The sequence below is a fragment of the Nycticebus coucang genome, chromosome 22, assembly GCF_027406575.1.
Source record: "Nycticebus coucang isolate mNycCou1 chromosome 22, mNycCou1.pri, whole genome shotgun sequence".
Lineage (NCBI taxonomy): Eukaryota > Metazoa > Chordata > Mammalia > Primates > Lorisidae > Nycticebus > Nycticebus coucang.
Genome location: NC_069801.1, coordinates 30,436,662 through 30,459,407, shown reverse-complemented (window position 1 = coordinate 30,459,407; position 22,746 = coordinate 30,436,662). Strand labels below are relative to the sequence as shown.

Here is a 22,746-nt window from a genome sequence, read left to right as displayed (position 1 = left end):
GTCTACATATTTGAGCCTTGCTTCTTTTGCTGTACGGTGCATCCATGAGAGTCATCTATGCTGTTGGGTATACCAGTAGTCCGTTGTTCTTCCTTGATGTATAGCATTCCATTATCAGGTCTGTATGAATATGGCACAGTTTTGTAAAACCCATTTTATTTTTGTTACACCTTTGAGTTACTACTTCTTCAGGCTACTACATGTGGTGCTGCTATGAACATTCGTGTAGAGAACTTTTGGCGCACATATATACTCATTTTTGTTGCTTTTATGCTTAGGAGTGGAAGTGCAGGGGTCACAGAATGCGCATATGTTCAGCCAAACAGTTTTTCAATGTTGCTATACCAATTGGCACCCCCTCCAGCAGTGTAGGAGAGTTGCACTTGCTTTATATCTTCTAACACTTGGTAGGTCAGTTTTATTTTGAAATTTTGGTTATTCTGGTGGTTTATGTAGTGAGTATGTCATTGTGGTTTAATTTTGTATTTCCCTGATGATCAGAGAGATGGAACATATGTCTTCTGCTAGTAGATCATTTGAATATTCTCTTTCTTAGAGCACCTTTTTAAGCCTTTCAATCGCTTTTTAAAATTGAGTTGCTAGTAATTTTCTTATTGATTCATTGGAATTCTTTATATATTCCAGCTAAGAGGCCTTTGTTGGAGATGTATATATTATATTAATATATGCGTTGCAGGCTGGGCGCAGTGGCTCATGCCTGTAATCGTAGCACTCTGGCAGGCCAAGGCAGGTTGATTGCATGAGCTTGGGAGTTCAAGATCAGCCTTAGCAAGAGGGAGACTCTACTAAAAGTAGAAAAACTGAGGGCTGCGCCTATGGCTCAGGGAGTAGGGCACCAGTCCCATATACCGAGGGTGGTGGGTTCAAACCTGGCTCCGGCCAAACTGCAACAATAACAACAAAAAAAATAGCCAGGTGTTGTGGCGGGTGTCTGTAGTCCCAGCTACTCAGGAGGCTGAGGCAAGAGAATCACGTAAGCCCAAGAGCTGGAGGTTGCTGTGAGCTATGACACCACGGCACTCTACCAAGGGCAACAAAGTGAGACTCTGTCTCAAAAAAAAAGAAAAGAAAAACTGAGGATTTCTTGAGCCCAAGAGGTTGAGTTTGCTGTGAGCTATGACACCATGGCACTCTACCCAGGGCGGACAGAATGAGACTCTGTCTCAAAAAAAAAAAAAAGTAAAAGTAAAAATGTCTGTTGCATATGAGCTTGCCTTTATAGTCTCTTTCTTTTAAAGAGGAAATTTCTTTAAAAAGTCTAATTTATCAATATTTTTCCAGTAGGGTTAATGTCTTTTGTGTTATTCAACCTGTCTTTGTCTATCCAAGGTCATGAAGATATTCTCCCATATTTTCTTCTGGAAGCCCTGCTGTTATATTTTTCCTGGTTAGTGCTATGATCTGTCTCAAACTGATGATGGGAAGCAGGGGTTGAGTTTTATTTTTTTTCTGCAATGCTAGTGGGAGTGAAAACTTTTTAACTTCTCAGGAGAATTGTTTGAGAGTATCTACAGAAGCTTGTGCCTACAAAGACATTTCTAGCCACTTAGAGATAGTAATCAAAAGTTGGGAACAAACGAAGGGTCCCTCCCCAGGAAGATAGGTTGGGGGATGATTACGTGTAGACTATAGAATTTTAATCAGCAACAAAAGAAAACAGACTTGCTCCATACAACATTCTGGATGAACCCCACAGATACAGTGTTGAGTGAAAGAAAAGTGGTCTCCCCTGGGGGAAGGAATTGTAGGCAGTGGATATTGACTGGAAGGGGGCACAAGAGAACCTTCTTAGGTGTTGGAAATGTTCTACATCCTGACCCAGGTAGTACATGTCATACATGTGTGCATGACAAGTGAGTATAGTTACACGTGGAAATTCATGACAGCCTTGCAGTTAAGATGAACGCACTTTATTATATTCTGTTATATCTCAATTAAAAAAATGAAGCAGCCCATTTCTGCATCCCTTGGTATCTCTCTGATAACACGCACAGACAGATACCCCTCCGCTATGATGGAAAGGGCCACCACTGTCTGGCCCTGGAGGCGTTTCAGCTGCTGGGATTGTGTTCCCCTATGGGGTACCCTCCAGCCCTTGCAGAGCAGCACGTTCCCATGATCTTTCTTTTTTTTTTTCATCTCAGGTTCTTTGAAACACCATTCCTCAGGAGCTTCTTTGGGACTCTTCAGGGGGTGGATTTGGGCTTCATTCTAATTAATCCAGTGGAATTCACTTTCCCCAGACGGAAGTCCTTGTCACCACTCCCTTCCCCTCCAGCTGGCTCCAGCCACCTCGGGCCATGTGGGTGAGGGGCCCAGAGGTTCAGAGCCTGGCACCGCCTGCCCCGCTGCTCTGGTTGAATTAGTCCTTCTCCCCCACCCTCCACGTGAGGCCCAGGAGGCTTTCCCCTATTAAAAGGGACTTTCACTGATTGTCTTTATCTTTAAATGTTTTGTGGAAAATTAAAAGATGAGTGACTGCCAGGCAGCGCCTGCACCAGCAGCCCAGAGAGTGTCTGTGTGCTCGTCCAAGCCTGGCTGGAGTGGCCTGGAATCGACCCAGCACTCCCCAGGCTCCTCTCCCTTCACTTATTCTCTGGGCTGCTCAATTCCTTTTAAGACACAAATTGATTGGGATAATTTTTGCTATAACTACAACTGCCGTGGGGAGGGAGGTGTGGGGACTGCATTCAGGCTGTGGACTCCTGCGATGACTGTGAACCATTGCGTTACTGTAAAATGACCAGAAAATGGATTCAAAATTGAAGCCACAAATAATGTAATTACTGCAGTGTGCTCAGGGCTGCTGCCCTGGAAACTTCTGCTTCTGCTGCTGCTGCCGCCGCCATCACCCCTGCCCTGGTCCCTTTGGGGCAGCAGTGTTCTTCTGGGCTGGAAGATCCTCAGAGTGTAGAAGGAGCATGGAGGGGACAGGAAAGGAGATGTGGAGATAGACCAAGGTGGAGAAATAGTGAAGGACAAAACTGATGCTCCTGCTGCCCAAGAGTGAGGTCTGATCACTGCGTCTCTGGCACCAGTGTGGTCAGAGGCAGCAGCATCGTGTCACCACCCCTGACACAGCTCTCAACACCAGTATGCCACCACCACAATTGCTGTCATCACCAGAGCAATGGCAGATCACCTCCACATGGCAACATCGGTATCGTCTCCATCACCGCCATGACAGCAGCAGCACCACCAGCACTAGTCTCGTCAATGCCAACATCGCCACCGCCACCACCCCACAGATGCTGTCTGTCATCACATGATTGTTCCTATTCTTATCGCTGTTATAGTGAGGGCATCGACGTAGTTATCATTGTCAGTTTCATCAACACCAGTGTCAATATCGCCATCTCACGTTGCTGTTGCAACATCAGCGTCATCAATTTCACCCTCATCAGCTCTGTCGCCTTTATCATTAACAGCCTCACAATAGGGTCTCCGATATCACAGCTACCATTTCAGGTACCTTTATTGCCCTCCTCCCAGCTGATGTCAAATCAAAGTGACTTCCTTCAACAGCACTCTTATAATCCTCCGCATTGTCATAACTTTGAGTTTGTTCTCCTGTCCCCTGCCTTACCCGAACAAGATGCCCAGGCTTGGGCATGGCTTAAGAGGTCGACTGTGTAAATGAAGGGAGTGGCGGGGCAGCGTGTGCCCGCCTGCTTCAAGGCACAGATCAAAGGGGGAATCCACAAGGCAGATTCTTGCAGGCAGCGGTGCGAGGCAATAGCACCTGTTAGTCATTCACCCAAGTCTTCAGTCAGAAGGTCTTAGGGAAAGAAGAGAGAATAGAGCCAGGAGGTGGTGGGACAGAAACCAGAGACATCAGGGGACAGCAGAAGGTTCAAATCTGAGGTAGGAGGTGGAGCCTGGAGAGAAACCTGCCCATTTTTGTAGAGTGCCCCAGCCTTAGGGTTGGGCAGAGACACCAGGCCTGTGTGGTTGTCACTGTCATTATTTTATCCATGTTGGTGTCCAACCTGCATATGAGTCACTCTGTGACTCTTTCCTCTTCATCTTAAGGTGAAACTTCTGCTTAAGATGAAGTTTAAGCAGAAGGTGATTGGGGCAGACACTCGGGACACCCAGACAGCAGAGTGGTGTGAATGGGCAGGAAGAAAGTGGATCACAGTGTGGCCCCCTGGGGAGAGGGGAAAAGGAGAATTGTCCCTAAATTTGACAATATACCAACAAACCCCAGGTTCCTATTTTGGAAGCATTTATTATCACTGGTTTGCTGACACACACACACACACACTCACAAAGGGCTATCCATGGCTCACCTGACTGCAGCGTGACAAGAGCAGGGACATAGTGGTGCTCCCCTGCTGTGTCCTCCAGGACTGCGGAAGCACCAGGAAGACGCCATGTGTCTTGCTGTGTGTCCTCTCCTGCACCTGGCGCTGGTCACAAGGAGTCCTGGGTCACCTGCAGGTGCCCTCAGTGCAACGCTGCTGCTCTGCCTCCCCCTGTTCCAGGTGGCTCCAGAGGATTCCTAAAAATAACTCACCAGCCCCTCACATTGCTGAGTCTTCCACCTGGATCCTAAGCGGCATTCTCTGCTGTTCTTAGGGGAAGCACGAATCTCAGGAAAAATCACTTCTTCCTGTGATATTTCCCTTTACTAAGAGGCAATGGGGATGGTGGCCATTAGCCAAAACCACACATTCTGATGGTTTCCAGACTGCCCTGTATCTCTGGATCATCGCTACCACCCTTAAACCCAGGCAAGAGGGACCTTTTCCCAGGGCCTGTGCTTTAGAGTTCCTGCCCCCTCCTTCCTCTCTCCTCCCAGGACAAGGGGTCAGTGTGACCAAGGGGACTTACCTTCACCACCACCCTCCCCCCGGAGCCTGTGCCCTGTCCTTCCAAGCTTTGCTCAAACTGTCCAGAACCATGAACTTCTGCTCACTGGCCCTGAGCCCACTCCCAAGGCCTGTCCTGGGGAGGGAGAGCCAGCTTCCAGGGCACACACTCCTGGGCCAGGATGGAGCTGGTGGTAAAAAGGGAGGGACGTGGTGGGGTCTGGTGCCTGCTTTCCCACGTCACTGTCTGTGACCAGTCTGTATTCCCACCGGACTTCCCAGACTGTTATGAAGGTACCTTTGTTAAGGTAGAAGAAGAGGACGTGCTTTACTTAACAGTTTGTTAGCTCGACTTATTACAACATTTAAGTATTTAGCCACTGGTATGTTGGTATGTGGGCTGCCTCTTGTACCTGGGCCTTGCAAATCTTAGTTGTGGGCCTGGGCCCAGTAGCTCATTCCCAGAGTCCATCGAGGCAGCCAGGACATGTCTGAAGCCACAGCGTTTCCTGCCCAGGTGCTCGGTCACTGCCTTGTATGTACAGCTTGTGTTCACGTGTGTGCATGGGGTGTCATCCCCAGGACACAGACAGGTGAGCTTGCTTGTGCTTTCCTGGTGGATTGCGGATGGTGGTGAGTGGCAGAAGACCAAAACCTAAATGTGTTAAGTATTTGGTAAATTCAAGTCCAAGGTTTCACTTGACTGAGACAACTCATAGTTGTCTCTCAGCTCTGCTCACCTCCATACCAACAATTTCATAGACAAGCCCTACTCTTTCCTCATGAGCACAAGATGGCTGCTATAACTCCAGATCTCACTTCCTCCCAGGTTCAGCACAGAGGGAACAAATGTTCCCCTTTCCCAGTCTCCTGGGGACTCATGGCATCCCATCAGCTCTGAGGGGTCACGTAACCGTCCTCTATACCAATGGCCATGAACTCAAGGAAGTCAGTGAGTGGTCAGCCTGGGTTCTAGTCACATGCTCTACACCTGTGGGCCGAGAGATGCAGGCCCCAGGGTAAACTAGAGACAGCTTCCAGAAGAAAGGAGGTGGTCCCTGATTAGTTACTCCCCAGAGGGACCCTGAGAGGTCTGCTAACCCCAGATGAGTACAAAGCACCTGCTATCTCTCCAGCCCGAGACCCTGGGCCTCCGCCAAGACCACAGACTGTTGGGAGGCAGGACTTAGCATTCATTACACACCTGGATGTTGACTCAGCACTGCAGATACAGAAACACACGGCACAGAGCCCTCGCCACTTTAGAACTCACATTCTAGTGGAAGAAGCAAGTCAACAAGTAAACAAGACTTTTGGTGGTGTTTAATAAGGAGAAAGATAAAACAGGGTATGGGGCTTAGGGTGTGTGGCAAGACAGGGGTCTCTATGATATGTCAGGCAGTGATGGCCTCCCTGATAAGATACAGAGACACAGAGACCTGCAGGAGGGGAGGAAGGGAGGAGAATATCCAAGGGAAAAAATTTCAGCCAGAGAGGGCAGCACATGCAAGGGCCCCGAGGCGGGAGAGCATTTAGTGTGTTTGAGGAACATCTCAAAGGCCAGTGGGGCTTGAGTGCTGCAAGGGAGGGAAAAAAGGAGGGAAGCAGAGTCAGAAGAGTTCTGGTGGTGGGGACAAGGGCAGTGGGGGATGCAACAAATAGGGCCTCTTTGGCCACTATAAGGACCCTGGCTATTACACTGAAATGGGAGCCCTTGGAGCAGAGGAGTGACATATCTCTCTGATACTATGAAAGGCTCTCTGGTTGCTGAGCTGAGCTCAGAAGAGGCAGGAGGAAAGATGACTGGGGACTTCTGCAGTGATCCAAGCAAAAGGTGATAGTAGCGTGGACCAAGGCAGGGCGCTGAGTATGGCAAGAAGTGCTCAGATTGTGATTCATTTTGAAGGTGAAGCAATGGGGGTTGTTGATGGGTTAAAATGTGGGATGTGAGAGAATGAGAGGAGTTAAGGCAAAGTCAAGGGTTTTGGCATAAAGGCCTAGGACAACAGAGCTGCCAAGTACTGAGGTGGAGAGACTGGGAGGAGGAGAGAGGATCACATGCTTCGGATGTGTTAGGTCTGAGATGCATCACAGACACCCAGACAGCGATGCCGAGTGAGAGGCGGGATGTACAGGTCAGAGTTTAGGGACAAGGTTAGGGCTGGAGGGGAAAGTTTTAAGTCATCACCCAGTCAATGTTTGATTTCCATTTCTTTCTCAAGTTCCCTGCACCCACCCTAGAACAGGACCTGGCACAGAACTTACGACGCTAATCACAAGAACAACACCATCCAAGGTGACAACCATTTCTTTGTCCTGAATGCTACATTAGGACCCTGCACTATGCCCTGGTCTCTCGCACATTACCTCCTTCCACCTCAGTCCAGTCCCAGGAGGTCGGGACTGTTAGCGCCCCCACTTTCAGATGAGGAAACTGATATGCACAGAGATCGTCCATCTGTCGTCCATCCTCCTGGGGTGGTTACTGTTTGTCCCATGTGTTTACAGGTTCATCAGAATCACTGGCCCTCATCATACCCACAGCCCCCTTGCTGACCATGTGCTGCTCTCCTTCTGTTGCAGCCTGTGACCAGCTGGCATTGGGCGTGGTGGCAATCTTTGGGCCATCACAGGGCTCCTGTACCAATGCCGTCCAGTCCATCTGCAATGCCCTGGAGGTGCCCCACATCCAGCTACGCTGGAAGCACCACCCGCTGGACAACAAGGACACGTTCTATGTGAACCTCTACCCTGATTACGCCTCTCTCAGCCATGCCATCCTCGACCTGGTGCAGTACCTCAAGTGGCGGTCAGCCACTGTGGTCTATGATGATAGTACAGGTAGGTGGCTGGGCCTGGCTTATGGGGCAGGGGCAGGGGGGAAAGAGACCCAGGATCGGGCTTTTGTCTGTTTGTCCAACACAACTGCCCCTGGCAAAAGGGCTGTGCCCCACACCCCAGCTTCACTCAGTCACACCAACAGTCAACCCTGAACCTGCTCACACTCAGTGCACACTAGCCCTGCTCACACCTCGCCCAACCCCACCTCGCCTAGCACCTGCTTCACACCTTCCCACACTCCCACTACCATCCCCAGCAAGCTCTGCATCTCGGGGGAGCACAGATAAAGAGGTGCTGCCTCTATGAAGCTATGTGCAGAGAGCTGATGGGCACCAGTAACTCACAAGGCCAGACAGGCTGGAAGGGGTAGTGGGGAGAAGAGCCAGGGAAGGTTATGACCCCTGCTGGACGCTGCCTGCAGGGGGCAGCACACAGTCAGGAGGGTCTGCAGGACCAGCTCAGACCCAGCGAGTCCTTTAAGTGACGGGCAAGGATCATAACTTCTGTATTCCTATGTTAAAAAAAAAAAAAAAAAAAAAAAAAAAACCCCACTGTTACCTACTAAGAACCACGCAGTGCAAGTGTGATGTCATTTAATGCCACATAAATCTCATCCCAACTCTATGAAGTGACGAATTAGAAATCAGGAACATGTGGCTCAAAGAGGGGCCACGTCCTCCCATTGTCACCCAGTTGGTGAACGTCACACACCTACAGGCCTATGGGGTTCCTCTCAGCCAGCATGGGGCTGTTCTTCTCTTTCTTTCCAAAGACTCGTGTCCCAAGACATTTCTTAGTTCGGCCTCTTAACAGAGAGTGACCTTGGCAAGTCACTTAACCCATCTAGCCTGGCTCTTCCCACATGTCAAGAGCTGCCGCATCCAGCTCGATGAAGAGCCCTCCAGCTTTCAGCTGCCTGTGATTCAATGTCAGCTCTTGATTACATCCTAATGGGTAGTGGAAACGGTAGGGAGAGACTCCTGCAGAAAGGACAATTGGAAAGTTGTTGATTTAACTTGGGCTTCTGCAAGCATCTGTTGAGTTCCTTCTATACCCAAAGCACCAGACAAAAAGGTCCTTGATTCAAGCAGGGATGCCTCCCCTTCTAGGGCTCCCCAGCAAGAGGGCTGTGCCATTGAGGGGTGCTCCTGCCAAGCCACAAGTCACCCCCGTGTTCCTGCAGCACTGCAGAGCTATCCGTCCTAACAGACCACTAGGAAGGACAGTCTCTCTTGGAGCCTGTTCCTGCTTCCAGATCGGGAACTTCAGTGCCTCCAGGGTTTAGTACAGGGACGCCAAGGACATTGTAGATGTTTTTAAATGTTGGCTGCGCTGAATTGAATAGGAATGGACTGAATGCAATCGAAAATCAAGTTGAGTTAAACTCTAATTCAATATTGCAGGAAAGAGTATGAGGGTGAAGAGATGAAGATGTTGTTATCCTATCTTCTTTGGAGAAGTTAATCATATGTATTATAAGGGAGTGGGCACCTGCTTGGGGGGTCATGGGTAATTCTAGGCCATTAGAGCCAATGATAAAGTGACATGTACAAACAGTCCCAGCTGGAAGACTCAGAGTCAGCTCTGTGGCCTTTGCTAGCCTGAGCTGATTTACCAGAGGAGGAGAGATCTGAGTAGAGCCTCAAGGATGGGTGGAGGGGGAGAGGTGTCGTGAGAGCATGGTAGGTGCGGGAACAGCCTGAGCAACAAGTAGGTGGGACCTTATGTGGCCGTCTTACCAAGAGGACAGCCTGCGTAGGGCAGGGGAGTCAAGTATGGAGGATGGAAGGAAAAGGCCAGATAAGCAGGTGAAGCTGGCTGTTCAGGGTCTCTGATGTCCAGCCTCAGAGTTTATATTTGATCTTTGAAGTCAAGTGTCTGAGGACCATTGAGCATTGAGTATCGTTGAGCAAAAGAGCAGAATAATCAAAGCAGACTTTTAGAACATGGTTCTGAGAGCAATTAATACAGAAGGAGGATGGGAAGGAAATGCTGGAGCAAGAAGACTGAAGCAGAGGGGGGCGTGTTGGTCCAGGTAGGAACAAAGGGGGCCTCAATTTGAGGAGTGAGATGCTTGGAAGCACAGTCAGGACCAAAATGGAAGAGAAGAAATGGATGCAAGCTGGGTAACGTTGAAAATAAATAACTGGAAAGTCATGGGTTCAGAACCATCAAAACAGATACTGGTATAAACCACTGCCCATGGGCTGGGCCTCCAGTCTGTATGGGGGTGCAGGGAGTGGCTTTGCAGAGAAAAGGGTGCTGCAGGATGGCAGTGGGTGCCACCTAGTGAAACTGGCCACGCTGATGCTAAGGTCTGGAGCTTTCTTCTCTGTGCTCTGACTCTACATGTCACTAGGTTCCTAGCTCTGGTGGCCTGGAATTATCAGTGACCCCTGAGTAGGCACCAGTCCCCTATAGTACTATTCACTTCTCAAAAGGAGATGGGATAAAAACCATCTTCATTTCTTCACCCTTACCAGTGCCCAACACATTGTTTCCTTAATCTTTAATAGATTTTAATTCAACTTGATTTTCAGTGCAATTCCATTCAGTTCAATAAATATTTAAAAACCTAGGAGAGTCAATGGAGGCATGGGTTTGATGGGGGAAGACAACTGGTGCTGGGGAGTAAGGGCTGGATTCAGTCAAACAACATTATAACAGATGATGAATAATGGTCAGGAAGAAGTGTGCCCCTGGAATCAGGGTATTCAAGGGCAGGACAACTTGTGGGTCATTAAACTGGTGGAGTGGGAAGTGCTCCAGGGTGGGCTTTGGTTGGGTTTGCTTGGGGATTGTGTCCGTTTGGGTATTTTGGCTGAAAATAACACACAACCCAACTTAAAGTAACTTGAACAACTGCCACTTAGTCACCTCACTGACAAGAAGTCTGGGGGTATGGAAGCCTTTCTAGGGTGAGGTCAGCATCTCTACAAAGTCAAGGTGCTATGTTGGTGTTGCCACTGCTCTTTTGGATTTTCCTTCATAGTCACAACAGGGTTGCTGCAGCTCCGAGCTTATGGTAGGGAGCATACAGGAGGTGGGGGCCAAAAGATTTTTCTTAATGCGACTCATGCCTCTTATCAGAGAGGAAAATGTCTTAGAACCTTCTGGATGGCAGTCCTCTATAGCTTCCTGGGTCTATGCCTAGTACTCTAGACACTAGCAAATGGGGATGGGATTGGCTCCTACCATTCATGAGTCATCTCTTGAGGTTGGCACATTGTCATCCAACAACATCACAGTTCTTTTCAAATGCTAGAAGGAGTTGCATCCGTTATCTCTTTCTATAATAATGCTACATAACAGGCTTGGCGCCTGTAACACAGTGGTTACAGCGCCGGCCACATATACCTAGGCTGGCGGGTGAGCTAAAAAACAATGACAACTATATCAAAAAATAACCAGGTGTTGTGGCGGGTGCCCACAGTCCCAGCTACTTGAGAGGCTGAGGTAAGAGAATTGCTTGAGCCCAAGAGTTTGAGGTTGCTGTTAGCTGTGATGCCATGGCACTCTACCAAGGGCAACATAATAAGACTTTGTCTCAAAATAGTAATAATAATAATAATAATGTTACATAATAAACCACCCCCAAAACTCAGTGGCTTAAAATAATAAGCACCCATTTAGCTCACACATATTCAGGATCAGCAATTTGCTGAGCTTGGCTAGGCAATTTTTCTGGGCTCAACTGGACCACTCGCCTGCTTGGAGGTTGGCCGGCTACTGGTTGATCTAGGTTGGCCTTGACCGGGACGAGAGGCCGAACTCGGCTCTCCTCTGTGTGGCTCTCATCCTCCAGCAGGCTAACCCAGGCACATCATCATGATGATGGGAGTGCAAGAGAACAACATGCAGGTCCATTTCAATTGTCTGCCTACATCATGCTTGCTAATATCCCCCACTAGCCCAAACAAGTCACATGGTTAAGCCCAGTGGAGAACACTGTAAATTTACATGGTGAAGGGTGTGGATATAAAGAGGGGTGAAGAACTGGGGTCATTGTGGCAATCTACCCCAGGAGGAGTGGCTGTTGGAGGCAATCAGTGTTTGCCCTATGAGCTTTGCATGCCTCCACCTTCCTAATCTAATTTGCACACAAAGACAAATTCATATCCAGGATGAAAGAAGAGGTTTTAAATAACATGGGGGGAGGCACCCAGCCTAGGAGCCAAACAGTACCTGGGACAGCTGGATGCTAGAGGAGAGGCCACTGGGGCTTTCTTGTCTAATTATGATTCCATGGTTATGATGCTGCAAAGTCTTGGGAGGGTCAGTTAACTTCTGTGGTCCTCAGTTTCTTTATCCGTAACATTGGAGTGAAAATCTTTGTTCTATATGCCTTCTAGGATTGGGAGATGGTTAAATAGGGTAATGAATGCAGAAGTGCTTTGTGAGTGAAAAGCATGATTCCAACAACCATGATTCACTGCAGATATTTTAAGAGAGATTGATTAGGGAAGCAGCCAGGAAGGAAAGCTCATCTCAGGCAAGCAAAGAGAGCCTAGTCCTTGGTGGGGTGGGCCGAAAGGAGCTCTGGTCTCCTTTGGGAATAACACTGATGGAAGGAGACCTGACATTTGCTGCTGGAAAATGTGGGTCACCATGCGTTACATGGGGTGATGTGCTTGGCTGACAAGAATGCCCCAGTGGTCTCTGCTCCAGCACCCAGCCCGTCCCAGTCTCATGTCCTGGGTCTCCAAAGCCCACGTGTCTGGTAATTCTGCACATGAGCCTGAAAACCAAGCAGGTTGGAGCAAACTGTGCACTCTGGGCCTCTCAGGGTAACAGGTGTGAAAGGGCATCATTCACCCAAATCACAAATCTCTGGGATTCTTTGGGAGGGGGCAGGCCGGAGTGTGTGTTTGGGAGAGCCCATGGCCTCTCCTTCCTTTGCTAAGGTCGATTGATATCCTTTGCCTGCTCCCCACCAAGCCTGGTGCTGGAGGCCTCGGGCCCCTGTTTGATCCAGAGCCCTCTCCCAGTCCCTGTACCTGGGTCTAGGACTGTTCGGTGGGCCAGGGGTTCCTGGTGCCAATAGCCACAGCAAAGCTTGTTTAGGAGCTCTCTGGGATGGGTAGGTTACAGGCACATGTCTCTGTCCTCCCCCGCAGAGTGGAATAATAGACACCAGTCAGATCGCTTTCCTGATGTCCAGCCCTTAGAATTGGGAATGAAAGCGGAACAGACTCAGAAGTGTGGACTAGAGACTGTTTTGGAAACTGTGGCTCTCTGTTGGAAGGCGTCTGAAGTGGGCTGAGTGGGAAGACTCTTTCTAGATAAGGGGACACTGTAACAGTTGATTGTAAAATTAAATCCAATGCAAACTAGCTCAGTCAATCCATCCATCAATCAATGAAAGAGTTTGGGGATTTGCTGGATGCCTTTACTAGCAAGTTCAGGGGTATGTTAGCTTCAGGTACTGTTTGATCCAGAGGCTCTAATACATACCACGAGGACTTCTTTTCTGCAGGCAGACCCCAATTACGAACAAGATAAGTTCTGCAGGTTTATTCTTAAGTTAAATTTATATGTAAGTTGGAACAGGTAAATTTACCTCTTATTTAATAATCTCCATTTGTAAGGGTGAGCCCTACATCAATCAGGTGTTTGTAACTCAGAGACCGCCTGTCCTTGTCCTCTCTGACTCCTGCCCTGTTGGGATCCTTCCCAATTCTATGCAATGACCCTCAGAATTACATCTCCCTATTTGAAGCTGAATGTTAAAGGGGATATTTCTTACCCTCTTTTTGGGCCAGTTGTTCTAACAGTTTCTGGGAGTCACTGTCATAGGACCACCTGTGTTACCATGTTTCTATCTCTAACTTAGTACCTGCTCCTGGAGGACGTACTGACTGGCCAGGCCGGGCCCACGTGCTTTGCCAGTACTGGGGGCGTAGATCCCTCCTAAGTCACATAAACTGAGAGTGGGGCAGGAGTTGTTCCCTAAAGGAAAAGCACGGTGCTGCTAGTGGGAGTGATGGAACATGCTATGTGAACACTGAGCCCTGAGTCGGGGTGGGGGAGGGAATGTCCTGCTTAGGACCTGGGTCTGTGCTGGCTCAGCCCCTCCTCCCATTGAGGACAGGGATGTGTAGAGAGCCAGAAAGCAGCCTTGCTCCTAGGCTGTGCAGAGAGAAGGTGGCAAGAATGGACCTTGAAGTGGGGATAGAAATGGACTTAATTAGACCTAAGCAAGCCATTTGTCTCCAGGAAGTGACATTCAGTTTTCCCTGGAAGTCCCTAGATTAAGTGGTTTTACCAAATGCTAACCCAAGTGGAGGTTGGATTTTTCAGCATGGAGAGAAAAAAAAAAAACAAAAAACAGTAAGTCAGCCCAATTATGGAAACTTTTGTTGAGTACCCCCCTAAGTGCCAGGACCTATGCCAAGGGAAAATGGGGACCTAGCCTCCAATATTAAGGTGCTCACAGCAGGATGAGGGGAGAGCGATGAGACCAGAGGAGGATAGTGCTGAGAGAGGAGGCCACCAAGCAGGGGGTCATCTGGGGAGGGGCGTCTTTGCTGAACAGAGCAACAGGAGGAAGGCTTCGTGGAGGAGGTGATTGCATTAGACCTGGAAGATTGGATAAGGTTTCCCAAGGTAGCTGCCCTTGGTGCAAGGAGGAGCCACAAATACCACCTGGTCTTGCCTAGTCCAAGGGTTGGTACCAGTTAGTACAATTGGGGCTGGAGCTGCCTCTTGTGCCCATGTCCTGGAGGTGTTTAGGGAAATCATGCCCCATGTTGCACAATGTTGGGGGGAGGCAGACGAAGGGTGGCCTTTGGTTCAGACTCTGCAAGTTTCTCCACCCATTCTGTGCCAGAGCAGAACAGGTAGTGTGGACAGTGGGAATTTGCCCTCTGTGCCTACTTTTGAATATGCATGTGTGTGTTCATGTATCTGCTTGTACACAGGCCTTAATCTGCATGTACACGCACATGTTTATAAGCACAGGTCCCATCGATATCAACATGCGTGTGCCCCCTGTGGACCATGAGTGTGTACGGGCACACACATCTCTCAGACCCTGTCCATGCACAGACATACACCAGTGTCTGCGTGCGGCTGCAGACCTATGGCCAAGGCACGTGTGTGCACATGTGTCTGGGTGGATGCCTGTGGCTGTGTGTCCATGTGTGTACACGTGTGTCTTTGTGCCCCATGGCCCTAGGGCTCATCCGGCTGCAGGAGCTCATCATGGCCCCGTCCAGATACAACATCCGCCTGAAGATCCGCCAGCTCCCCATTGACTCTGATGACTCCCGCCCGCTGCTCAAGGAGATGAAGCGGGGCCGGGAATTCCGCATCATCTTCGACTGCAGCCACACCATGGCAGCCCAGATCCTCAGGCAGGTACGTGAGCGCTGCCCGCCGCCTCTCCCACCTCCTCTTTCCCAGATTCAGGTGTGACGCTGCCAAATCTAAGCGTGGCTCCTAGCACTGCCACTATCTGGCTGTGTGACCTTGGGTGCATCCTTTGCCTCTCTGAGCCTCATTTTCACCAGCAGCGCAATGAGTACAGTGGTCTTTATGCTCCGAGTTGGGGTGAGAGTGGGTGACCTGCCCAGCCAGGCCTGACACGTGGAGAGTAGACACCAGTTTCCATCCCAAACCCTGTGCAGGTACCCGAAGCCACGCAGGAACAGAACCTTCGGAAAGCACAGAGAGCCCGGGATCCTCAGGCACAGCCCCCAGAATGCCTCGCGGCCTCTGCCAGTGACTAATTCCCTGTAGCCCACGGCACTTGGTGTTACTCTCCTATTACTGGGAGGTTTATCAAGTCTCCTTATACCATCTGCTCACTCTACGGCGACATGGGGGAGGAAAATGGCTCTCAGGCTGGGATAGGCCTCCATTCTGAACACAGCTCAGTGTGGCATTCTGGGGACGAGAGCCAAGCTCCACCGGCCACCTGAGAAAATAAACAGCAAAATCACCTGCAACCCCCTCTGAGGGTGCCGCAGCTGAAACCAAAAACACTGATCTGAGCCTGCACTTTGTGTAAAAGGCCATTATGTCATCCCAGAAAGCATGCTGGTGACTGGAAGAGTCATTCTGCAGGGCTTTGACACATGACCCAGCGAGGCCCAGCCAGTAGGGGACTTAGGAGTGCAGGGAGAGACATGATGAGCTAGGGCCAGGGGCTCAAGTCCCGTCCTCAAGCTGAGCCTCATAAGGGATGCCTAAGCCCAGTGGCAGTCTCTGTCCCCACAAAGGAGGCTCCTTTGCACGGTGGCTGAAAGGCTCCTTTGATACTGAATTTGGCTTCTACACTTCCATGTAGTGTGACTCTGGAGCAAGGGGCCCCAGAGTCCTTCCCCTCCTCTGTAGGTGAGGTTAATAATCCGCACCTCGTGAAGTACTGGGGGCTTCTGGGAGATGGGGGAAGTGAAGCGTTTATCCCAGTGCTGGGCAAACAGTCGGCACTGGGTATGGGGCATCTTCAAAGCACCACTGAGGAAACACATACTGCTCCAAAATCACTTAACCCTCATCTTCCCAGTCAACCGTGCCCAGCACGTGAAACAGAATAGTAGTGACAGGTATGACCCAGGTTCGCAGAGCAGTTCCTCCACCCCAGATACACGTCGCTGCTTTCCACCACCCTGGAAGATAGGGAGAATGATTGTGTCCATTTTACAGGCAGGGAAACTGAGGTTCAAGGGAAAAGCAATAGACCCAAAGTCATCCAGTCAGGGAGTGTAACTTTACCCCTAGGTCTGTCTGATTTGAACACTTCTAGAATTAGAAATGAAGATTGTGTGCTTAGCTAAGCTGAGAAAGTTAAGTCTGTCTCTACTGCATTACTTCTCTGAGCCTTTGAGGTGCTAATGTGCGCTGTGAGTCCCCAAGGTGGGAGGGAATGCATGGTATTTGCAAAGTGGACTTGACCCAGTGACATTTTCCCCCAGAGCACTCTGCGGACCCAGCATTCTGTAGAAAATGAATTATAATGGTTAGTATTATAGATTACAGGCTTCTAATAAAACACATAGGCTATGTCCAATGTCGACTTCATGATGGTAAATAATAATAATTCCACAGCAGCCATGTTACTCGCTCTGTGGTCAACCAAGACTGGAGAAGGCTCAGACCCAGGACTAGACACCCACCCCCGGCCTGTCTGAGCTGTGGGGGCAGGGTGTCCTCCCTCGGGAGCCAGCACAATGAGCTCAGCCGAGTGGGGGCCCCGAGCACTCGAGAAGGCATCTCGTGCTGATTCCGTCAGCATTTCTCCAAGCGTGGCAAGCTCAGAGACGCTAACTATAAAGAGACAACCGGACCCCACCCAACCCTGCAGAATTTGGAAACTGGGGAGAATGTGACCCCCAAATCTACATTGAATCTGCCCGGGTGATTTTGCTGCACACTGCAATGTGAAATTGACTGCTGTCACTAGCCAGTAATTGTCACTACTTGGAGGTGGCCTCAGAGAACATCCCACTGCACATGGCCAACCTCCCCCAACCCACGGCCAGTCTTGTCCTGTCTCCCCCAGCACCACCCTGTCCTCACCCCTGGGGCAGGGAGGAGGAGGGGGCTCCCTGGGTATCCCTGCAGATTGCTGACACCCTGTCCTTACCCCTAAGGTCGGAGGGGGGGGCTGCCTGGGTATCGCTGCAGATTGCTGACACTCTGCTCTCCTGCAGGCCATGGCCATGGGCATGATGACTGAATACTACCACTTCATCTTCACCACTCTGGTAACGTACCTCTGGGAGCTGGCACAGGGAGGGGTTGGGACTACCTTGGGTCAAGGTCACTGGCTGGGCTTGGGCCATAGTGCTGCAGCTAGAGGATATCCAAAGTGGACTTGCTTCCTAAGGCTGCAGGTGCAGCCCCAGGTAAGGGCACAAAGATGTCTGTGTGTCCCACCGACCTTTGAGAAGCAGCATGATGTTGTAATCAAGGGCAGAGACTATGGAGGCAACTATGAACAAAGGTCTCCTGTTCACTGCCTGTGGGAGCTTGGGCAAGTCATTTAATTTCCCTGCCTCAGTTTCTTCCTCTGCAAAATGGGTTTCTACCTCCTAGGACTATTGTGAGTACTAAATGAGTTAATAAGGACCAAGAGCGGCAGTGCCCAGTCTGGGCAGAGCTGTGGAAGTATTCGTTATTATTACTGCCATGATCCCTAGCCCACACTTCCCCACACACATCTCAGGCCTCACAGAAATTGCCACTTTGGACTCTTCCAGCATCCGTGCTGACGTCTGCCCACTCACCGTCAGCCGGGCCAGCCCACCTACAGGTTCCAGATGGGTCTTGTCCAAACTCCAAAAACATTTAGGGCCATTTAAACCCATTAAGATAATTAGCTGTGGCCTGAGATCAGCAGAATAAAGAGATCCCTGTGCCAAAGGGGCACCAACACCGAGCCACCCTGCCTTGGAGCCAGACAACCTCAGACCCCTCTGGGACTAACATTCTACCCATCCCAGGTCTGGGGCAGGTGACAGCCTCACTGACCATCCTCTGGTTCAGATAAGCCTCCTGCAGAATGCCTGGGTCCAGCTGTTCCAGAGCTGTGGGTCTCCAGCTGTGTTCATTCTTCGCTTATCCAGCACCCAGTTAGGGTGCCCAGAAGATGCTAAGTGCTCAGGCCTGGTGGAAGGTGGGAATTTAGAGGCAATCTTTACAAAAAAGCAGATACTTGAATAGGGCTGGGAAGGATTAGAAGTTCACCAAGGGAGGCGGGGAAGAGTATTCTGTGTAGAAGGAACAGCATGATCAAGGCCAAGAGTCAGGTGAGCTCCTGGGTGGTGTGCTAGCGCTGGTGGTTGTATACATCGCTAAGTCCACATCATGTCAGTACCTTGAAATTGCCATGTTGGGAGCACTTACATCACAGAAGGAGGCAGGTGTCACAAATCCCTCGCTGCCCCGAGGGACAGATATTAACCACGTAGCCTCCCTACACCCCACCCTCTGCACCCTGTTCCCAGGGCAGAACTCAGGTCCTCTGTGTTTTTCCAACCCAGGGCACAGACCAGGGCACCTGCCAGGAGCCACGTGGGGAGAAAGGGATCCTGGAAGCTGGTGACTGAGACCAGGCACCTTCTCCCCAAATCCCTCCTGGATTTCTGCTTCTCCCTGCCATGCTGTGTCCTAGAAAGCCCATGGAGGCTTAGGATGAGGCTCTACCCCTGCCCAGAGCTGAGAGCAAGGGAAGAGGAGAAAGACTGGGAAGGTGGGCAGGGCACATTCCACGAGCCCTCTCCCATCCCACCCTGGGATCCTAGCGTGCTAAAACCAACTTCGGGGCCTGGGGGGGTTACAGCCAGCCCTGAGCAGCTCAGCGTGTCCTTCTCGGGCCTTCATCCCACTGGCTCATCTCCCTAGAGCCTTGGTGCCCTGGGTTGCTGCAACAAAGCCCTGGAGGCCATGATGGGAAGGCACGAGGGAGGGGCTAGGGAGCACTGGGGAGGCAGGCTGACCTTCCGTGCCTGCCCCTGTTGCTGCAGATTCTGCCCCCACACACCGCTTCGCAGCACAGTGGAGAGAGCAGGCCGCGGAGGCAGACAGGGAAGAATGGCAGTATCTGCTCCACCGCCTCTTAGCCTGCCTCCCTGGGGCTGCTTCCTTGTCTATAAAGTGGATGAAGCATGCTGTGATCCTTCTGGGCCCCAGCTCCCCCATTTGGCCTCTCTTGATTGTAAGGGGTAGAATGCACTAGGTAACCTCACATCATCTGGGAGTACTAGAATAAACCACAAGGGCAGACATAGAGGGTGGTTCTGGATCCAGAGCAACTTTGGACCTCTCCAGGATTGTGGTTCTCACCCAGAGTCTGCTCCCTGTCCCTCCCCCTGCTTTCTCTCTGTCCCCTGGAAGCTTCAGTACATGGGAGCATCAAACCCCAGACCATTCATTTCTCCCTGCCTCTTTCCACCACTGCACTCGCTGAGTATCACCCACTTTCCCAGGTGGAATTGCTGACTGGCCAAGCACCAGTGAGTGTTTCTCCGTGGGGGCACTATAAGCATTTGGGGCTGGACAGGTCATCTTTCCAGAATGTCCTGCCCACCATGGAATCTTTAGCGTCCCTGATCCCCACTCGCTAATTTCCAATCTTGGTGACAAAAAAATTTCTAGATGCTCCCAGGGTGGGGGCTGGGTCACCTTGGGACAGGTGACCACTCCAAGGCCAACCATCTGAGGTCTGCTCATGGGCTCAGGGAATACAAGACAGACCCATCAAGCAGAATGGCGGGGACATTGGCAGTTTCCTTTAGAAGTATCCTGTGGTTAAGGCCAGTAACAAAACCAGTATATCTCATTCACCCACCCTCATGTTGCCCTCCTTTCCTTACTCACTCTGTCCATGCAGGGCCTGTGATTAACTCCCTTGGGGCCTTATTCCCAGTCCCAGATCTAAATACTTAATTAAAAGCATTTCCAACAAGCTCAGGCTCTCATTCCAAGGCCAGAAGGCATGTTCTCTCAAGGAACTGATACAACAACAGAGTCTAAAGCTCCAGATCCTCAGCCCTGAGCCCTGGCTAACATTCCAGGGCCCAACACTGCAGAAGGCACCACCCCAGTGACCCCAGAAGCCTCCACATTAATGCCATTGCTCACTGGGGTCAAGGTCAAAGATCTTAGGAAAAGGATCCTAGTGCCCAAGGGGTGGTAGGGCCTCCCCTACACCCTCTTACCTTTCATTTCCTTAATCAATCATTCATTTATTTGTCTGTCCAGCAGCCATATACAAATGCTCTCTAAGGTCCCAGGCACTGAGCTAGGCACTTGGGTTGGAGGGGTGTACAGAGGAGGATCAGACACAGAGCTCACCTGGTTCACCTGTCTGTCTCCAGTGCCCAACAGCACCTAATAGACGGTAAATGCTTACTAATGCCCGGATGGATGGATGCAATATAAAGTGGAAAGTAATCAGTGAAATTGTCAATACATCATCATAGCAGCAGTCAGTTAAGACGATGGACTCTGATGCCAATCCACCATCGCTTCTTGGCCTTTTGGCTAAGATCAAGTGATGCCAATCCACCTGAGTTAGAATTGAGACTCTTAAACTTCCCTGGGCAAGTTACTCAACCTCTCTGTGCCTCATTTCCCCATCTATAAAATGGTCACTATAAGATGATGACAATAACACACTGCCACGTAGGATTATTAAGAGGAATATTGCATGCATGCCCTGGCATCAGTAAAATGCTTAGAATGATGCCTGGCCCTCATTACTGTGCAAGTTCAATAAACTAATTAAATAACCCGGGCTTATGTTTTCTGTGTGCTTGGCATACCCCATCCCAACCAAAATTCAGAAAACTTTCCAGGGGAGATATGCCTTTCCCAGGCATTGAAAAATGGAAACTGAGGCTCAGAGAGGTTACTCAGCATGAAAGGGCCAGAGCAGGGATTCTCCCCAGATGGAAGCTGTCCAGCCCCAAAGCCAAAGTCCAAATGAAGTGTTTCCTGGGCTCCACAATGGTCCAGGCATGATACCAAGGCTATTGAGGGGGACAAGGCCTCTGCAAATCCCAGAAGCACCCACGTTTCACTCGCTCTAAAGCCTTCACCCCACTGAGGCCAGCTGGGCAGAGTCCATGTTCCTCATGGACTGATGGAGAATCCAGGGGATCGGAGAGACTGTCTACAAGGACATTCCCAGCAGTGCCTCACATCAGAGCATCAGCTTTGTCCCCTGGGGTCCTCTTCTCCCAGCCCTGCTAGCCCAGAACTTTCCCACATGTTTCTCTCTCCCTGTGCACATGTGGTCAGGCATGTGGCTATATTGGGGAGGGCACTGGCATTTGTCATTTACCCCCTTCCCTTTAGGAATCCCACATCACCAACTTTTTGCTTTCTAAAATAAAATTCTCCAAGTTTCCTTCTCCCATACAGAAGACATTATAATTACCCCAGCTGCCATTATCTGTGCCAGCCAGCTTCGAGCCATTCCCAGATAACCCTGCGTTAATCAGCCCCAGCTGAGCCCCTGCTACATGTCATGTGTTAGGTAAAAGCCTGGAGGTGAAAAAAGAATTATAATAAATTAATAGATAAGCAATCACAATTAATGCCACTTCCCGGCAATAACAGTTATATCATGGGGAAGATATTTTCATCTGTCATTCCTTAAGGCGATGTTTTTTGAGCTTCAGCTTCTACCCATCAGACCCATGGGGTGCTAATGAATTAGTCTATTATGTTATGCTGAATGTTTCTAAAAGGTCCCTCATCGATACTGAATTCAGTGTGTCAACATTTGGCATCAAGAATGCAACTTTTTGCCAAGCAGCAAGGTTGCGCACAGTTCACCATGTACAGCACTTGGGGTCTTGGCCCGGGACAGTTTGAGGAAAAAAAGAGAAATTGCAGCTGAACAAAAAGCCCTCTTCACCAGCTCCCCAGTGCCACTGCCTTCACATGACAGGGATGAGGACACCGTGTCACAAGCCCTACAACCCTTTGCAGGGAAGCCCAGACTGGAGAGTGCCAGGGAGGGGACCAAGTGTTGTGTCTGGAGACTGGAACTGCTGGTTTCACCAGCATCCACTGCCAGGGATGCACCCCTTCACGCAGAGGTTGGCCTCTGGTCCCAGAGGAGGGTAAACTGAGTCATGAGGGGCCTGGGCGGGCCACCGCTTTGGCATCTTTCAAGCCTTATGTATTAGGTCAACACTGGAATGGGAAAGAGGCTGAGCCCAAGCAGGGAAGGGTGAGAAGGGCGCCGCCTGGGGGCAGAGCTCGGCTTCTCTTCTGCAGCTGCATCTGGGCTGCTCTGGCCTCAAACTTGCATACACCTCTCTGCAGCACTTCCCACCCCCAGCTCCCCAGATACTCCTCTTTCAGTGGCAGTTTGAATACACAGATATCCTCCTCCACCCTAGGCAATTTACCAAACCACTCCTATCTTCCAGGCCCATAGAGAGCTGTCCCCAAGAGGAGGATGTGAAACACCAGTCTCTACATTCCAGGCTCTTCCCCAGGATATTTAAGTGACAACTACTCAGTTGGCTGATCCTTCTTTCTACTTTGAGTCACAAGAGTATTTGTCTTTGGGGCTCACAGTGGAGAAAGACCCAGACACAGGCAGTTG

General features: G+C 50.2%; 1 protein-coding gene across 1 annotated transcript in view; it reads left to right on the top strand.

Annotated features, from left to right (window-relative positions):
- Positions 1-22,746, top strand: part of GRIK3 (glutamate ionotropic receptor kainate type subunit 3) — a 230,470-nt gene that overhangs the window by 149,749 nt on the left and 57,975 nt on the right. Inside the window, exons 3-5 of the mRNA XM_053577119.1 lie at positions 7,419-7,676; positions 14,854-15,035; positions 17,333-17,386. Coding sequence (XP_053433094.1) covers positions 7,419-7,676; positions 14,854-15,035; positions 17,333-17,386 — 494 coding nt within the window. The remainder of the gene's footprint in view (positions 1-7,418; positions 7,677-14,853; positions 15,036-17,332; positions 17,387-22,746) is intronic.